Below are 17,121 nucleotides of genomic sequence, written 5' to 3' on the forward strand. Positions count from 1 at the left end.
CCATGTGAAACGTCATCAGCTGACTCGTGTGAACTTACGACAGCCACCAATGGAAGAGAACGCCTGCATAATGTTTGAAATATTACTCTTATTGTGTCACAAAATGTATATTCAAAAGCTATTTAGGCGAGAATGTATGTATAAAAAGATCAAATGTGCGGTCGGTTAATAAAGATAGCGTTTATTAAAAAATCAGCTCCGACTCTTTCGGAGTTCTGATCCAAACAACCACCGGATACTCAGCGCTCATGTACCCCGCCCAACGCAGCTTGATCTCGGCAAGTCCTTATGAAAATCACCGCTGGCTGTTATGTGGTAGTAATGGTTAACAGTAGATATATTTTGGTTAACAGTAGATATATTTTATTTTGTTACTTCGTTTAAATATAAATCGTCATTAAATTACAATAATTATGCATTTTATTTTATGGTGTGCTGGTAAACGTGTTTTACACATTCATTGTGTAAGCAGTTAAGTATAATATTTACACATTATGTGTCAGTTCTAACACAAAAATGTGTTGGAATCCTTTTACACATATTTTGTGTAAAATTTTAACACATCAATTTTAAGAGTGTACAGTGCCCACAGTTGGCAAGTAACTGCTGAGAACCTCAGTATTTTAAATGCATACATGTTTACCTTTCCTAGTACTTGTTGCATTGTATGGATGGTGGGTTTTGCACGCATTATGCTGCACAGTTCTGCACGCATCAGGCTTTTAAGAAAAAGTGTTAGAAAATGGGGGCACGTGCCCCAGTACAGCTTTATGAAGCCAACACGGACGTGACTTAAACTGCAATTTATCGACAGGCCGCTTAAGGTTGGCTCCCAAAGGGAGTCAATTTCCGCCTCCCATTTAAGGTTATCCGCAAGTGACGAGTGGTGACGCAAGCCCCGCCAACTATTGACTTAAAAAAAAGCTCTTCACAAACCTATGGGTGATGTCATGGACACTATGTCCATATTTTTTACAGTCTATGGTTTATACCAGCCAACTTCAAAAGCGTGCCCTGATTCTTCACTAAAGATCAGTGCCAAGTCTTTTTTTGAGACACGCTGTGGCCACACGTTGTGGTTTAAATACAAAATTAAAGTAAAAAACCCACCCTGTTAGGATTCTGATCGTATTTCACATCACTATATCTTTAGCAGGTGGTCAAAAATGAACAACCAGAGGTTCATCCTTGAGGTTAAAAAAAACAGTTTAAAACGGAACTATTCATTTTGTCTTTTAGTCCATAAAGCACAACAAAGTAGGACACAGCAAAAAAAAGACAAGAAAAGACCTGACAAATCAAGAAAAAAGAATCAGACCGGCAAATCTTGTGGTCTTGCAAACCCAGAGCTGCTCCAGGTGTGAGTTGAGATCGTGCCGTGGAAGAAACTAAACCTTGTCAGAGCCGTAACGCACCGCAGATGCTGGTTCACATTCAAGATTTGTTTCATATATATTTATTTATTCAGTCAAAAAGACTATAATCTCGGTCTCATATAATGTTAGGATGAATGTAGTCGCAAAGACCCCATAGCCACAAGACAAGATTCTGGGACTGGAAGTTAATGAAAATAAACATAAAAATGTATGCTTGTCTTTGTCATCATCATTCCCATTATTCATCAAACACAAAACATACGGGGTGTTGATGGGTGAGAAGAGGACAAAATCAAATGAAAGAAAGCAAGCTGTTAGGATCAACTGTCAGTGCATACAGGTGTGCCTAGTCTCCAATATAGCAAGAGATTCAGACTGACAGCAGAAGGTCTGGACTCCATAATACCCATCACTGTCTAAAAACTGGCCAAGAGACCATCTGACTCACATGTAAAGTAAACAATCACAGATCAACATTGTTTTAGGGAGACTGCAACATACAGTACATGTCTCCCAGACATCCTGTAGAATTCAGATCGACTTCAAAACTCCTCAAGTGTTACCAATTTTGTGTGCCTCATGCTTTAGATGTTTATCTAATGGTCAGTGAACATCATGTCTGAGGCTGAAAATACTTTTTGTCTTACTTGTTTATAGAATCAGGCTTGACCTGAATGCATTCATGCCACCAGTGCCCAGTAAAGCATCAACAACAGTAAATCCATCCGACTTATGACACTGGTCCATAGACCCTATTAGTGATGTGTTTCTGCAAGCCTTTCCTTTGTGTAAATACAAAATAAACTAAAAATAAATAAGATACACTGACTAGAACTCTACATAAGGCAGTTAGACATAAAAAATATATGTGGCCAGCATCAAAAGGGGAAATGTCATAATTAGGGCTGTCAGCATTAATTCAAGTAATTAATTCAATAATGTGTTAAAATAATTTAGCGCAAACAATGCATTTACACTTAACACCTTTTCTGAAGCACTCCAAGCAATATAGCACGAGCCGACTTAATTGACATAATAGCAGTTTCTCATTAACAAAATTTAGTTTTAAGATTATTGTATGTGAGAATATATGGGTATAATCTTGTTTTAGCCCAACGGCTGGGTAAATATAGGACAGAACAAGCGATGACCCAAAACGACTCAAAAGGCTCGACCTAGCGTTTGGGTAGAAAAAATAACCCAGCATTTTTTAAAGTGTAAAGATAGTAGGGATGCACGATCTTGATTTTTCATGGCCGGTTTTTATACTGATTTCTTAACAAGCAAATTGGCCGATTCCGATCCGATTTTTTTTCTTATCAAGCAACAAACAAGAAAGAATGAAAGTATACATAAACAATATGTTTATTTGGTATTTAACAAGCTAAACTTGGTTTGGTTATTGAAAACAATAACTGTAACCATCTAAAATTAACAGCAGTAACTGTGCAGTAGGCTACATTCAATACAAACATAAGTGGTTAAATGAGACCATGACATGGATGGTTGAGTGTGAGTTGAATGTCTTGCCTGTTTTGCATTATCAACAGACTTTTGATACTTATTGTGTTCTATCAGGTGATGAACTTAAATGTCTGACCAAGTTTGTTGTGGTGAATGCAGGGCTCTCAGGTTTTATTTAAAAGTTTGGAGTGAGAAAACATCTGTTAGGGGAGGAGCCCCTCTGACCCACCAAATTCTAAAGTTTTTGCTAGCAGTTCAATGTTACCTATTATTCATAACTGACCAGCACAAATATAAATTATAACAATTGGTAAGTCTGATAAAAGACAAACAAATTTATCCAAATTAAATAAATTGCTCTACATACTAAAAAATACAAATGTATCAAAATTAAAATGAAATCTGAATTATATACAGTAGGATTGCAGCACTTGTTATCAGTGTGTATTTTAAGCTGTGTTTAAGAGAGAGATAAGGTGACATGGCAATAATAATGAAATACGTCTCTGGTCCTTTCATTAATTTCAGGAACCCTCTACGTTATTTTCAGGTAAGCTAAAACGTCTGATTGCAAAGCAGTTGGGGAGTTTTTTAATAAATCAAGCATAATTTAACACGTATTTGGCTATATTCAAGAAACCTGCGTTATTTACAGCATTTATCGGATCTTGCTCTTCTAACTTTCACTCTGTGCGTGCACGCACCACGCATCCACGTGATTGACATCAGAGGAGCACGAGAAAAACTCGAGACAGCTAAACTTGACAGATAACTTCCCTGCGCCTCTTTCCATGAATTGTATATAGCAGGAAAAGTGTGTGAGTGTGTAAACTGACTGAAATGCGTGTATCTCACAGTGAATGCGTGAGACTTGAGAGCCCTGCGAATGTACTGTTGTTTCTCCGCGATTACAGTTCTTTACAGACATTGCAGCTTGCAATCTTAATGTACTGCGCACAAATTTTGGAATGCTTTTACACAAAAGACATGTTTGCGAATGATAAAAATGTAGTCTGTGCACGCGAGTGCACTTCCGGAAAAATCGGCCGAAAAAATAATAAAACCGGCTGGTTCCGATCTCTGACCGGTCAACCGGTGCACATTTAATTAGTCACGTTGAAACAGAGCAGAATCTTACACGTCATCATTTTTCTAGGTTTTAATTTTAAATTTTTAATGTGATGATCTGTACCTCACTGTCTGTCCATGAACCTCCTGAAGTATAGTATTAACCAAGCGTGCCGCACAAGCCCTGAAAAGTGAAGCCAAAACGTCTCGATCGCCCCCCAGTGACTGGTCCCAGTATAGGTCATACCCCGCCTCCCCGTGTTATTCAATGGGACTTGAGACCAACTAAACAATTTAATTACACTTCAATTATCTTTTCTATAAGCTGGTTTCTGTCATTTACTGTAGTTTTTATCACGCTGATGTAAATTCAAATGTTTGTTTTAAAATAAGTTTTTTTAGTTAGTTATTTAATGATATAAATACGGTGGTATCACGTCATGATTGACAGCTGTGATATCGTGTGATATGCGCATTCTGCGAGAGCGAGAGCAAGGCCCTAATTTTGCAGCTTTACTTGCTCACTACTGCGCAGGACTGGTCCCGAAATCGCTACTGTGCAGACTCAAGACCCAAGATGTCAGCGCCGTATTGGGACACTGGCGGCTTCACTTTTTACCAATGGAAGAGAGCGAACAGGCATCTTTTTTACATTTTTTAAAAAAATGTTTACGTCGTCCGTCTATGGTATCAACATAAGCCCCTAATTTAAAACAGTAATCAAGTTCATTAAAAATACGTTTATTTTATAAGAATTTTTGTCCTTTATGTTAGTATTACGTGCTGTAGTGATCATTTTAGCAAACGTTTTCAAGGTGTTGAGCTGGATTACTTATCCATCTGTGATATTCATCTCAGTCTGGTGTTTTCTGTAGTTTTATTATTAGTTGTATTGTGCATTACTATTCAGTGTCTGTTATTATAAAGGGAGAAAATGCAGTCTTTGTAAGCCTTTGTAATCTTTCATCAAAATGTAATAACTTGTCGTGCCTTTGAATGAAATTTCTTTTTTGACTGATGTCACATAGGCTATATGTATGGAAGTTGTTACATTTTTAAAGGAACAGTGCACCTTACTCTGAGATCAGAGAACCCAACACCTGCATACACACGTTTGTTTTTATACTGTATATCTATAGATGTAATGACTTTTATACTCCAACACCCAACCCTTACAGAAATCTTTTCACTTTTTAACACTTTCAATTAAACAACTACAGATCTGGGGTCTCATTTATAAAGCGTGCGTACGCACAAAATGGGGCCGGAAATGTGCATACGCCAGTTCTCATGCAAAGGTTGTGATCTATAAAAAAACAAACTTGATGGGAGAATGGGCTTGCAGGGTGGGATCTGAGGATGATTCATGTACGCACACTTACAGGTGATCTGTGATTTATAAAAGGAACATTGCATTGTTTTATAAGTCTTTAACTTTTTGGCATATGCCATTTTTGGCTTTTGTGCGTACGTAGACTTTTAGTAAGGATCCTACGCACAGTTTTATAAATGAGGCCCCTGAGCAGTGACTCATTTAAAGTCATTTAAACTGTGTGTGTGTGATATTTATGTACACATACTGAGAGAAGTGGATTGCCTGCTGTCCCGCTACACTGAAGTAAAAGTTGGTGGTGTGTTTCATCTCATCTGTATGGCCGGTCTCCTCAATCCAGTGACCAATCGGGTGGCAGTACACACCGTCCACCATGTTACTGTCGTCATACACGCAGTATCTGTCGTGATGCGGCCCGTTGCCTAGCAACAGACATAAAAGAAACACAGAACATTACATAATGTACACATTACGTCTCCCCTTTACTCCCTTGCTCGTCCGGATTTCAATAAAGCTCGGTGGGTATAGATTTGTGGCGTTAAGCCCACTAGTCGGGGGCGGGACTTCAGTCCTTAAAAGGGTGTCACTGCATCCATTTCCAAAAATTTCGCCGTCCCGTGCATTTTTCTCGTTCTCCCTAAACCAAACTGTGCAGAGTCTGTCACTGGGATGACGTTGTATCTTCAATACGTATATGTTCATGTGTGTGTATGTGTGTGTGTGTATATATATATATATATATATATATATATATATATATATATATATATATATATATATATATATATATATATATATATATATATATATATATATATATATATAAATATATATATATTTAAGCGGTGTCGCTCGAGTATGAGTGTGGTGTGGCTCTGTATCATCACGGCTGTGATTAGGCCAGAGGCACGAGGCCGTAGGCCGAGTGCCGGGGGCGGTCACAGCCGTGATGATATAGAGCTATATCACACGACTCCGAGAGCGATATTGCTTTTATACAACAGTTCGACGGCACACGTTTGAAAAACGAAAACTAGAAAACAACAACGGAGTTATTTTAAAAGCGTCTTTGTTTGAGAACTACTTCTTCCGCCACGGATTTGAGGGCAGCCAGAATGACAGGTAAAACTTTCGGCTGCTTTGAAGCTCATAACAACTCAATGGACGGAAAAGCCGTTACTTTATATTACCGTTTTTTGGTCACAAAGTGTAGTTTTAAGATTAGTTTAGTCGAGAATGTATATGTATTATATTTAAATCTGCAGTCGATTAGTAAAGATAGCGCCTGTTTGAACGTTTGCTTAGTGAGATTCGGTACGAATGAGAACCAAAGCATGAGCGGACGTCAGTGTTCACTCGCCCCGCTGACCACCGCCCTCTCTGGGCTACATCTTTGACAGAGATACCCTGGCTCTCATGTTGGCCTTGTTTGTTTATGATCGTCAAAATGAGATCAAATCAGCAGTATTTGGTGTCATGATCAAACTATTACTTGTTTTTTAATTCATATTTAGTGTCTTTTGTGTTGTTATTGTTTTGGCGCGAGGTAAAAGTTAATAAAACTACTTGTATAACGTTACTATTGCTTTCTCATTTATTCTTAACGTGATACGAGCATTTGATTATTATTATTAAACTTTGTTCTTGTCAGTACTATATAAAACGGTTTTTTATAAGTGTCAGAGAGATGTTTTTGCATGCTGCTTATAAATAACGTTATACCAGTGGCGATATCTCATAACATGTTTTAATGGTCACGTCACGATAAAGTAAATGATCAATGTCCACATTTAAAAGCTGCGTTGCTTACCTGCAGTTCCACTGTGTTTTCGCGTTCTGATGAGATATAGCTCCAGAAAAAAAACTAGTGTTTATATTCCTCTTTCCAAGTGTTAATCGTCCACACGATGTGACAAGACATTTCTCCCATTAACTTTAACGTAACATCCAATAATAACTTCCGATTGGGGATTCACAGACTGATTTATGAGCTAGTAAACTAATGAGATACACGGAGAGTGATTCAAAACAGGGCGTCTGTGTTTTTCCATTCAGAGATGAGCCTGTTTAGGACCTCCATTCACTAGGTGGCGGAATGATACGAAAGGTGAAGCGGTTACAGTGCCGATATTAGCACAATATCGCATAGCTCTTAGCCAATCAGATTCGAGAACCAGAAAGAACTGTTGTATAAATATATATATATATATATATATATATATATATTAGGGCTGTCAATAGATTAAAAAAAATAATCTAGATTAATCGCATGATTTCATGAGTTAACTGCGATTAATCGCAAATTAATCGCACATTTTTATCCATTCTAAATTTACCCTAATTTAACACTTTTCAGGTTTTTAATATTCTAATCATATATACATATATAGATGCTTAATGCAAATGTATGTTAACAACAGCCTGTTTACATTTTAACAGAATCACCAGCCATTGTTTTGTATATGAATTTTCCTTTCAGAAGATTTTTCTTTCTCCATTTTTGTTTGCTGCTGCATCATTTGTGACCTGTGCTGGCAGGAATTAGCAAAGTCGGAATTAGCAAATTTTAAAAAAATAGTTGTTCATATTTTGACATTCTCTATTAAAACATAGAACAATGCATGATTTGTTGAAATATAACAAAATATGACAAAACTACACGTGTTTGAAGTTGAAAGAGTCAAATTACCACAAACATTTCCACATCCATACATTATATTACCACATCAATACCTTAAAATCACTGGTAAAACTAATATATTTAGCACACACAAAGCAAAAACATCATCAATGTATGTTCAACTTTTTTTCCTTTTGTTTGATTGACATTGAGACAGACTGCTTAAAATCTAAGTGATCTAATATAATGTTACACATCAGATAGTTTTACCCAACAGTTAACCAAACATTTACTTAAAACATAACAGATTATAGAGCCTACCTGCGTGAATTCTTATCAAAACAGATATTTGTAAAACTGTAATTTTGTCTAGATGTCTATATATCCGGGTCGCGCACTCGCGCGTCTGTGTGCACGCGCTTCAGATATCAGTCAGTCAGCGTGAGGGGATCGCTTTTGAGTCTTGTCGCTCTTAATAACTCTTTAACATTAATCAGGTACCGAGCTTTATCTCTCTTAATGACTATTTTAACATCAAGCAAGTCCTGCAGTCTATTTTCTAAGTCATGCATAAAAGCGAAACCAAAATGAATTGAGACGCATCTTTGTAGATTAAGCATTAGGAGGACGGTAACGTTACACCTCTCAGACGTATAAATAAAGATCATATCAGATGTCCAACGAGCATTTAGAGCATTGGATTTGGTAGACAATTTGCTTAATGTTCTTATTTCTATGAAAACCTTTTACTCATTTAGAGAGAGTCACATTTGTCTGCGTCTCTGTTCATTCAACTATGGGCTGGACCAAGGGTCAAACAGAAATTGCGCGTTGCGTTAATCTCCGTTAATAAAATTAGTGGCGTTAAAGGGATAGTTCGGCCAAAAACGATATTAAACCCATGATTTACTCACCCCCAAGCTGTCCGAGTTGCATATGTCCATCGTTTTTCAGACAAACACATTTTCGGATATTTTAGAAAATATTTTAGATATTTCTGTTCATTAAATGTTATGTTACGGGGTCCAGCAATAGTCCACGACATTCAAGTCCAAAAAAGTGCGTCCATCCTTCACAAATTAAATCCAAACGGCTCCAGGATGATAAACAAAGGTCTTCTGTGGGTAATCCGTGCGGTGTTTTTGTAGAAATATCCATATTTAAAATGTTATTAACTTTATAAACTAGCTTCCGGTAGCGCCGCCATCTTAGACTCAGGAGAGAGGATTAGCGTAGTGTACGCACTTTTCTTAGTGACGTATGACAAATTCGGAGGGCGGGGGCACCGAGCAGCAGCAGAGAAACTCTGTACGCTGCGTAAGCTCTCATCCTGAATGCGCATCACTCCAAAATGGCGGCGCTGCCGGAAGCTAGTTTATAAAGTTAATAACATTTTAAATATGGATATTTCTACAAAAACACCGCACGGATTACCCACAGAAGACCTTTGTTTATCATCCTGGAGCCGTTTGGATTTAATTTGTGGGGGGTGGACGCACTTTTTTGGACTTGAAGGTCGTGGACTGTTGCTGGACCCCGTAACATAACATTTAATGAACAGAAATATCTCAAATATTTTCTAAAATATCCGAAAATGTGTTTGTCTGAAAAACGATGGACATATGCAACTCGGACAGCCTGGGGGTGAGTAAATCATGGGTTTAATATCGTTTTTGGCCGAACTATCCCTTTAAAATGAATTTGCGTTAACGCGTTATTAACGCGTTAATTTTGACAGCCCTAATATATATATATATATATATATATATATATATATATATATATATATATATATATATATATATATATATATATATATATATATATATATATATATTAGGGCTGAAACGATTCATCGAGTTACTCGATTTACTCGATTCAAAAAATTCCTCGAGGCAAAAATTCTGCCTCGAAGCCTCGTTAAATTCCTATGACGCGCACTACACGCGCCGAGATCTGATTCACACGGACCGTTGTTCAATGTTCAGGAAGCACATCATAGCGCGTGGTACATTTTGAATTTAGTTGGCGCGATGGCGGAGCGAATATGTCCATAAACGGCAGAGAGAGAATGTTTAAAGTTTGGGATCATTACATTCAGCATCTGAACCGAACTTCATCCACTGCTGTTTCACCAAGCGTCGATGAAACAAGGTAACATAGCTTTCGCTGATTTTAATCCCATACTGTATTTGTAGCGATGTCGTTATGCGGTTTGACTAGATATGATGTTTAGCTTTGATGTTTTCGTATTCACGTTCAATTGCTTAAAAAAGAACCCCTTCACAAACACGCATGCACTTTACAGGTGTGTGTAGCAGTAAAACAACGGCTCCACAGTGCAATCATATATGGGCAACTTGTAATCTCTGTCTTATTGGAGTTTAGCATAAGGAAGTTATTCTCTCTCACGCGAGTCAGACCGATCGCGCAATGCATCACATATGCTTAAACTTTTATGTAGCCACGCAACAATAATTTCAGCATGCATTCACTGTATACAGCGGGACGTGATGTCGTAACGCGTTTTTTTCGAACAGATTCTTAACCTAAAATGCACCGCAATGCAAGTGATGCAAACCAAATGCAGCGTTCTATTGAAAAGGAATGTATGTTTTTCTACCATACCAAAATGCAATTAAGCAACTGAACGTCTGACTGGGGTGTCACTCTTCCTCAAGCACAGCACGCGTGCACACAAAAACACAGATGCACGTGCGCGTGCACACACGTGCACAAACCAAGGTTGTTACCATAGCAAATAGGCTCACCCCAGAAATGATATATTACATGTTAGTAGCCTAATGGTAAATGCTGCAGGTGTAGAAATGTACATAAACCAGATATTTACTTTGATGTCAGTGCTAGATTACAGCATGAAACCTGTTATGCATATTAATAAATTAAAGTGCTTAATTGTTGGCACTGGCACTTATAAACTTTGAAATTAATAGGCTTATTTTTTGGAGCCAAATACCTCAGTTTTTTTTAGAAATAAAAGCCAAATGCTTGAACATTTTACAGCCACGTCATTTTCGTTATGCATTATTTGTTTTGGTTGTTTAAAAACACAAACAAAATTTTTATCCGATTACTCGATTAATCGATCGATTCAGTGCTAGATTAATCGATTACAAAAAGAATCGATAGCTGCAGCCCTAATATATATATGTATATATGTTTGTGTATATGTACATGTGTATACATATGAATGGCCCCTACGCTAATTGGGTTTTGTTTTTCTTTCTTCATGTCTCGCCCTTGTCTCCGAGGACAATGAGACAAACAGACCCAGTTCCGGTAAATGTGAAAGTCGGCACACCTCTGACCCAACGGCAGACCTTCAACGTGATGTCCAGCTGATGCATGACCAACGACCACCGGCAGAACCCGCTTAACCTCCGCCTAATCTCCTTAATCGTTTCAATGTATATATAAATATATCTCCCAAGGGTTTTTCCCTCCTAGGACTTTTTTTACTTCCCCGGCTGAGCCTGGGGTTTTTTTTCTCCTAGGGGGTTTTTCAACCCGGGGAGGCAGCCTTCTTGGGCTTAACTTAGCACCCTCTTCTTTACGTTACATTAGCAATATGCACGCTTATAATGTTGATTCATAGTCGCAGCAAATTTAGCTGCTTGTGCTATCGTGTATTATGTTGTGCTATCTGTCGTTTTTCTGTGCTTTTTACTGCTTCTATTAATGTAAAGCTGCTTTGAAACAATCACCGATTGTGAAAAGCGCTATATAAATAAAATTGAATTGAATTGAATTGAATTAGCTGTGTCCCAATTCGAAGGCTGCGACCTCCAAAGGCTGCATTGAGTGATTGCGCTGCTGTGGCGCAGGTTCGGTGGGAGGGAACAGCAGGTCTTTAATGACAGAATAATGGATCATTTTTGCACTTAATAAAGCCACATACCTTCTATGTAGATATCAGAGAACAATTTGACCGATTAGTTAAATGCATTCTTTGGCACCTTTAATGCATTTACTAGAAATATAAGAAGCCAAATTTTGACGTTCAAGTTTTAAATTCATAAAAGTTGGGCTCATTTGTGACGACTAAATTGTTGGACAAAACGTGTAAGTGTCATAAACTTGTCTTAAGCACAGAGCTTAGTTTTTGCAATAATCCAAAAGTCTATAGGAAAATAAATGGTCTTTTTGGTCAAGGGAACCAGTGTCCCGCTAACTTCCGGGTTAGTCTATAAAAATATGTCATCCCTGCGGCACTCTATTGGGACACAGCTATGACTTTGATTTAGCAATGTGTTATATTTTGTATTATATTATACATTATTCTGATTGTGTAAAAGCAATGTACCTAAATTATTCTTCTCATTTGATCCACAATCATCCAAATATCAAATCAACTAATGGCTAAAGCATGGTTTAACTCAGAATTAGATTTTGCTTAGCTGTATTTCAAAAAAAGATTCTTTAATCCAATTTATACTAGGAATTTGAATCCCCACAACATTAGCAATATAGCTGTTAAGCATTTCATGTGAGATTTAAAACCCTCTAAAAGGTTGTGAACCACACAATTGTTACTGACTCAGAATATTACACATTTTTTTATTGCTTTTAAGCTTTTAGTGAAATGTCAATTAAATTAGACTCTCTGGTCACCATGACATCAGTGGATTCACGTTTAAAAGCTTCCTTTAGCTCTTTAGTTTCACATTACTTTGACAGTCAAGTCATATATGTGATTATAAATATCAATGGAAACGCTTACGCTTACAAAATTGTACCAGCAGAGCAAATTATACACAGAAAAATGTACCATTGGTGCTCTAATAAACACTTCAGACTAACATGAGCACATGTGCTGAAAAAAAGAGGACATATGGGTGCCTGAACTTGTGTTCATCTCAAATTCACATTCATTTTGAGAGACAGTAGGGGGCTTCGCTATTTGTCCATCATTTCTCATCATACCCCGCTGCTGTCGTCATCTCTAATGCTGAACTGCAGCCCACACAGAAAACACACTGACTCACAGCATGAACAAAATCTGTTACAGTCACCATCTCAACTCACATCACACACTGCTGTTTAAATAGAAGTTGGAGTCTTCTTTGAGGTTTATAAAACCTGTTTGGCACAACGCATCTTAATCCAACACATTTTTAAATGAATGAGCTGAAATTATAGAGATGCACTATACCTAGTTTTGCATTTTACTTATTGTTTAATTTTTTGTTGTGAAATCCTAGAAGTGTGGACCTTTTGTGTGATGCGTTATATAATCTGCCCTGATCATGGGATGTTTTTAAACAATCTGCCGATGTCCGATAGTGGGAAAATTAGCTTTTATCTGCCGATACCCATTTGTACGCTGATATATCAGTGCATCCCTAACTTGTGATACATGGCAAAATAGAAGATTTTCATTTGTTTTAGGGGCAGTTCACATTTTGCTCACCAACCAAAGTGGCTAGTGGTTTTCCAAAGTTACTAGCCGCTCAGCATTTTCACTAGCCACAGTTTTTGTTTGAAAAATAAGTTTTATATGATTAAAGTTGTGTGTGTGTGTGTGTGTGTGTGTGTGTGTGTGTGTGTGTGTGTGTGTGTGTGTGTGTGTGTGTGTGTGTGTGTGTGTGTGTGTGTGTGTGTGTGTGTGTGTGTGTGTGTGTGTGTGTGTGTGTGTGTGTGTGTGTGTGTGTGTGTGTGTGTGTGTGTGTGTGTGTGTGTGTGTGTGTGTGTGTGTGTGTGTGTGTGTGTGTGTGTGTGTGTGTGTGTGTGTGTGTGTGTGTGTGTGTGTGTGTGTGTGTGTGTGTGTGTGTGTGTGTGTGTGTGTGTGTGTGTGTGTGTGTGTGTGTGTGTGTGTGTGTGTGTGTGTGTGTGTGTGTGTGTGTGTGTGTGTGTGTGTGTGTGTGTGTGTGTGTGTGTGTGTGTGTGTGTGTGTGTGTGTGTGTGTGTGTGTGTGTGTGTGTGTGTGTGTGTGTGTGTGTGTGTGTGTGTGTGTGTGTGTGTGTGTGTGTGTGTGTGTGTGTGTGTGTGTGTGTGTGTGTGTGTGTGTGTGTGTGTGTGTGTGTGTGTGTGTGTGTGTGTGTGTGTGCTCAGACTGTGTCTCATGAGTTTGCAAACCCATCAGTGCTCGAGCTTCCTGTAGTTTCCAGTGACGCATATGCATTGTTTTTTTTTCTTTTATATGACTTAAGAAAACAACAATAAAAAGAAATATATTTAACTCCGCCATTGGCTAGTGAGTGGCCGTCTTACCCACCACAATTGAAATCTACCAGCAATTGGCAGATTGGCGGGTTTTAAAGTCAAGCCCTGATTGCATTCCATGCACGTCGTCATGTCTTTGACACTCCCTATTTCAGCTCACTAGCTGCACGTCTACATTCAGGGTTTCCACACCTTAGTTAACTTCAAATTCAAGGACCTTTCAAGGACTTTCCAGGTTCAATACCCAAAATACTCACATTCAAGAACTAAATGTTGGGACACATTTCAAGTGAGAGCAAGGTTACATCGTGTTACCTTTTAAGATACATTGTTACAGTTTCCTTTTGAGGAAACTCACGCTGCGTCACTGCGGTGACACTTTGGGGACGTATTCAGAGGTAAGTGCGTCTGAATATGTATATCAAATTTAACCAATGGTGAGGCTTAATGACAAAGACAGGGTGACGCGGGAGCCAGGAAGTATATCGCTAACTGAAAAATTGTCCAAGACGGCATTACAGGGACGCAGGAAGTATGGCAAGGGAGACGCAGCGTCTCGTTCCCTTCTCAGGGAACAACAGTTACATACGTAACCCGTAATAGATTTCACCACTTTCAATGACCTGTATCTATATGTATATTTTCTAAAACTTCCCAGGACCTTGAATTTTTTTCCCCAGATTCACAAACTTTCAAGGATTTCAAGAATCCGTGGAACCCTGTAGAGTACTTGCGCATGCAACGGCCCTGTATTTGGCTTTAGAACTCAGTCCCTATTATGAATAAAAGCCTTCTTAAAATTCTTCAACAAACATGTTTTTGTGTTCTTCTTTATGGTTGAGTAAATGACAGAATGTTATTTTATGGATAAAACATCCCTTTCACATTTAACATCAAATGCATCGATTAAACTGTCATCTCACAAGCAGCAGCTGAATTATTTCCAGAACTGAACTGTATCATTATTTTCTCTTAAATGTTCATTTGCAGAAGACAGTAAGTGCTAAATAAAAGCCATCTCCTGTGAATCCAGCTGATATTCTCAGATGAACAGAGAATAACTTCCACCTCAACCTGAAGACCTTTGATTCACACTTACTTAACTGAGGCCCTATCAGAATCAATTCACCTGCTGTGAGGCGCGATCAACAAGAATCATTTCAATCAACTAAACACAACTTTCCCCTAATACAAAAATCTCTGCTGTTTTATTAATGACACAGTCTGAATGTACAGTACAGCAGCAAACAATGAGTCAATCAAAACCTTGCCCAACACCACAGCGTGAGCACTGAACCAGCACATCACAGATTCGTCACACAATGTCAAATCACTTTTAATGAGAAAAATGACAGAATGAGAAAGAGCATCTCGGGTTCCCTAACAAATCAGGTCATGAACAAACTAATTAAAAGATGCTGATGAAAAATCCTTGAATGTTTCTTTATTTTCCAACAATCTGATATATTCATTAGCTCAATGAAAAAATCTCTTTAATATTCAAGTTTTTTCGAATTCCAGACTATCAGTGTGAAATCAGACTTATATTGGAGAATTCACAACCTATATACATGTACAGTACATGTGGCCTGGTGTTCAATCTTCATTGATTTCACGTTTCATTAGTAAAAGCAGTGTGTGAAGGTTGAATTAGCAGAACAAAATCACAGCCGCACATAAAATATTGCAATACAAACACAATAATAGGAGACATATCTAAGTTCAAGAGGACATCTCACTGACAGACATCAACTCTCCTGTTTCCACTAAAACTGTAGTTTTAAATGGTCAATATTCATTGTCAGGCTGTAATAGTGGTTTGATGAACATGAAAGTAAATTTGAACATCTCTTATGACCTTGCACAGCTTGGGTGTATTGCAGGAGCCAATCAAGAAATATTTTGCCCACCAGCATTACGTAGAGACCTGGCGACCGCTCTGCAATAGGCATGGCTCAAAATCATGCCCAAAATGAACTGATGCTGTATCGGCAACAAATGGAGGCTATAAACCATACCCATAATTTTCTGTGTACTAAAACAAGGTTTTACATATACATAAACAAGCAATTCTGTACTTAAGGCCAGCTAAGAAAATGATTTTTTTACACTATTAGTGTATTCCTAAATTTTATAGAACTAGGGGGCAGAAAAAATATGGTCTGGTAAAATGATGCAAAACAGAAGAAAGTGCACCAGATGACAGCACACAAGCAATCGTGGCATTTTAAGCGATAAAAAAGCCCATTATGACTTTACGTCACTTATGCTAAATGTCATGGAAAATTTCTCTTTAATTATGGAGTTCTGAATGAAGGTCCAAGAGGAGCTTGTTTGTCAATCACATCACAGGATTATGAACTTCTGTTTACTTCACTACCCTGACATTTCATCTGGCAGACCACTACCAGTCCACCTTTATTTCTATTCATTTATAGTCCAGGGGGAGGTTTTACAGCTCAAATCATAAATGAGAAAAATATGAGATTTCAATACAATAGGTTTACATGCAACTAAATAATCCGTTTGTAATCGTATTGATGGCTCAATCGGATTGAAAAGCCTTCGTGTAAACACTTTAATCAATACGATTGAGGTGATCGGATGCAAATTTTGATTGTATTGAAAGGTGTGGTGTAGTCCGGTCTGTGAACTGATTATCAGGAGAAAGGTATGCATGGAAACACGTGAATCATAATATTTTCTCAATCAGATGCAAAAATACCTTGCGCGCATGCGCAGAAGAATTGTGCTTAAGTTACGTTTTATATTTACCTCTTATCACATGTTTCTCATAACAGACAGTGACAACACGCATTATTAAGGTTATGGGGGTCACACGCTGTACATTCTGCAGTGTTCTTGTCTTTCATAGCATTACATAAAGCAATAAAATAGCATTGTGCCTTTGGAAAGTGTGTTTTCTTTGCCTATATCTGAAAACTTCTTCAGAACAACTTTCTTCAACTCAGCTTTGACTTTGTTCATTTATCCAGAGATAAAGCGTGAACTCGACAAGAGATGCTGTGCGCTGCGGTGCCAAGTCCTCTGTTTTATGGCATACTTTAGATTTGGGC

General features: G+C 38.0%; 1 protein-coding gene across 1 annotated transcript in view; it reads right to left on the reverse strand.

Moving 5' to 3' along the window:
* The window catches only part of epm2a (EPM2A glucan phosphatase, laforin), a 34,168-nt gene that overhangs the window by 15,528 nt on the left and 1,519 nt on the right, over positions 1-17,121 (reverse strand). The window contains exon 2 of the mRNA XM_055189257.2: positions 5,489-5,663. Coding sequence (XP_055045232.2) covers positions 5,489-5,663 — 175 coding nt within the window. The remainder of the gene's footprint in view (positions 1-5,488; positions 5,664-17,121) is intronic.

The sequence above is a fragment of the Misgurnus anguillicaudatus genome, chromosome 13 (assembly GCF_027580225.2).
Source record: "Misgurnus anguillicaudatus chromosome 13, ASM2758022v2, whole genome shotgun sequence".
NCBI lineage: Eukaryota > Metazoa > Chordata > Actinopteri > Cypriniformes > Cobitidae > Misgurnus > Misgurnus anguillicaudatus.